General features: G+C 53.0%; 1 protein-coding gene across 1 annotated transcript; it reads left to right on the top strand.

Moving 5' to 3' along the window:
* Window positions 1–87: 87 nt before the first annotated feature.
* LMAN2 (lectin, mannose-binding 2) lies at window positions 88–3,089 on the top strand (the record flags this gene model as incomplete). Its single annotated transcript, XM_010019642.1, has 6 exons — window positions 88–205; window positions 446–525; window positions 1,636–1,797; window positions 1,999–2,113; window positions 2,430–2,549; window positions 2,688–3,089. Coding segments are annotated over 6 exons (756 nt in total), but the record flags the coding sequence as incomplete, so codon positions are not given.
* Window positions 3,090–3,101: the final 12 nt, after the last annotated feature.

Genomic DNA, 3,101 nt, shown 5'->3' with positions numbered 1-3,101 from the left:
CGGGGAGGAGCCCGGCGGGGACCCGGGGCGGCCCCAGCGCCTCTCGCGGTTCCGGCCCTGAGGCCGTTGTGTGGTCTCTCCGCACAGCCCTGCTTCCTCAAGGACTGGGAGCTCCACGTCCACTTCAAGATCCATGGAGCTGGCAAGAAGAACCTGCATGGGGATGGCCTGGCGCTGTGGTACACACAGGAGCGCCTGGTGCCAGGTATGGTGCACAGCTGGGGCTATCCGCCAGGATGAGGCCAGGATAGGATTCACATGTACCCTGTCCCAGAGGGTTTCCCACTAGGGAGACTTTGTCTGGTCTCACGACATCGATGGCATGTCCTGCGTCTTCTGCCCTCAGCCTGACAATAAACAGCTCTTACAGCAATTTTTAGTAGGAGTCTCTGAACACAAACTCTGTCTGAGAGCCTTCTGTTTCCAATGTTCTGCCCTGCTCCAGGTCCTGTCTTTGGCAGCAAGGACAACTTTCATGGACTGGCTATTTTCCTTGATACCTATCCCAACGATGAAGCCACAGAGGTGAGTCGATCAGTGCTGTGGAGGCCGTTTTCTCATCAGCTTCATGCTCCAAGTTCCTCACACCTGGACCAAGGAAGAGTCCTTATGTGAGAGTGGGCTGCTCTTCTTACCATGGGAGCTGGAAAGGGGAAAAGTTTATAAATGGAGATAAGAAGGTCCTTGCTCCATCTTCTGCTGTTGTTGACTACACAGATGTTTCCAAAGCCTTTCCTCCTCCTCATGAGAGCATGGCACAAGGGCTGGTGTAAACTATGCGCCAGCTACTAAGTAAAATTGGAGGAATCAGCCTAAGAGTATATAAGTCCTGACTAATTTCCTGAACTTCTCTGTGCTTTGGTTGCTTGTTCCATGTTGTTTCTGGTTTTATTCTCTGTTTGCAACCTGGGCGTTTAAAGGAAACTCCTGGCCTGGCTTTTTGCTCCAGTTTTCTCCATGGCCCAAATACAGATCAGTCCCATGTGGCTGGTGGTCCTTTTCTTCTGCCCTGCTCTCTGTTTGTGGATCTCATTACAGCACAGTCAGAAAAACGTAACTGTGCTAGTGAGATCTGTTGCACCAAAACCGTAGTATTTAAGGCATGAAGCACCTGGAAATGACCAATGTTCCTGTTGTCTTGATGCTCACTGGAAGGTGAATTCTTGCCTCCAGTTGGCCTCTCTTGGTGTGCCTAATCTGCTGGCTACAAAGCCCTGAGTGTGGTTATGCTGCTATTGTGAGATTTCTGCCCATTCTGGGCCCTGTGCTCTGTTCTTGTACTTCTTACCCTGGTTGGTGTTTGCTCTTCAGGTTTGGGGTGAACTCATTGCCCTGGACATGTGGCACGGTGTGGGCTTCTGCAGGGTCTTGGTTCAGAAGGTCAGAAGTGGCTGCTCTGCTCTAGCCAGAACATGCTCTCACTCAGTTTAGAAGCAGCTTTATGTAGAAAAGGAGCCTTGATTTCACTGTTCTGCCCTTTGTACCTGACTGTGCAGTGAAGCCAGGACTCTGCTGCCATGCCTTGCCGAGATCCCGCTCTCAGTGAGGTTTCTGACCAGGCAGGGGAAAGTGGCTCTAGGTCTGCAGCCCCAAGGCTCCTGCAGGCTGAGGGCAGCAGTGCTCTCCTCTGTGCAGCGCGTGTTCCCCTACATCTCTGCCATGGTGAACAATGGCTCCCTGACATATGACCACAGCAAGGACGGGCGCTGGACGGAGCTGGCAGGGGGCACTGCCGACCTGCGGAACCAGAACCATGACACCTTCCTGGCCATCCGGTACTCCCGCGGCCGCCTGACGGTGAGATGTGGTGGACTTCTCCTGCAGGGTGTCTCACACGTGGTAGATGGGGCAATGCTGAGGGGCAGGTGTTGCTGTGTCGGTAGGTGACCTGGAGATGCTTTTCCAGGCTCGACCACCTGCATATTGAGCTCCATAAGAGCTGCAGGTGTGCTGGATGATGGCACGCACTCCTGGTGTGACGCTTCCCTGGTCTTGCAGGTGATGACTGATGTGGAAGACAAGAATGAATGGAAGAACTGCATTGACATTGCGGGGGTGCAGCTGCCAACTGGCTACTTCTTTGGTGCTTCTGCTGGCACTGGAGATTTGTCTGGTGAGATGGGGCTTTGCTCACAGGAACACATGTTGTTTAGAGCCTGGATAGTAACACTGTGGATGTGTTGCATGGCTTTGATGGCTTTCATTCCCCGAACTATTCACGGGGCTCTTGAAGCCCTCATGGGTAGGGACCCGTGGCCTGGGAAAGGAGGCATTTTGAGCCAAGTAATGTCTCAAATTGCAGTTTGACACCTGAGGTGTAAGGGTGGATTGAGAAGGAAGGATGCCTGGACGTGGTGGAGCATGGTGCTGAGTGCATGGACATCTCTTAGAGCTCCTGACAGTGTTTGGTGGTGATGGTTGTTTTCTAGACAATCATGACATTATCTCGATGAAGCTATTCCAGCTCATGGTGGAGCACCCCATAGAAGATGAGACCGTTGACTGGACCAAGATAGAGCCTAGCGTCAGCCTCCTTAAATCACCCAAAGGTGAGTCTCTGGGCTTCAGAAACCATCACTGGAGCATGTTGGGGCTGGACTCTTGAAGGCATCCAGGCTCTGACAGTGTGCAAGACTCTACAGGAGCCGAGGTTGGGTTGGTCTCTGTAGCTGTTCTTGCTCTTGCAGACAATGTAGATGACCCAACGGGGAATTTCCGAAGTGGGCCTCTGACAGGCTGGAAGGTGTTTCTGCTCCTACTCTGCGCGCTGCTGGGCATCATTATCTGTGCTGTGGTGGGAGCTGTGGTCTTCCAGAAACGCCAGGAACGGAACAAGCGTTTCTACTAGCAGAAGACCTGGGCTGTGACCTGTGCCCAAACCCATCTTTTCTACGGGGAGGTGTAAATCTGTGGTTTCTAGAAGCTGTTTCTGAGAAATATCAGAAGTATTTTTTATCTGTCTGTTGGCTGTAACCCCTGCCTGGCACTTGGCGGCTGGCGGGTTGGACTAAGGGGGGACAATGCCCGCTGGGACCCTGGGGCTGTTCTGTGGGAGCCTGGATGTTGCTCCCCTGTTTTTCCAGTGCTCCCACTGCCCGATG

The sequence above is a fragment of the Nestor notabilis genome, unplaced genomic scaffold (assembly GCF_000696875.1).
Source record: "Nestor notabilis isolate BGI_N333 unplaced genomic scaffold, ASM69687v1 scaffold22518, whole genome shotgun sequence".
NCBI lineage: Eukaryota > Metazoa > Chordata > Aves > Psittaciformes > Psittacidae > Nestor > Nestor notabilis.
The sequence above is the reverse complement of the archived record's forward strand: the minus strand, read 5'-3'. Positions and strand labels throughout refer to the sequence as shown.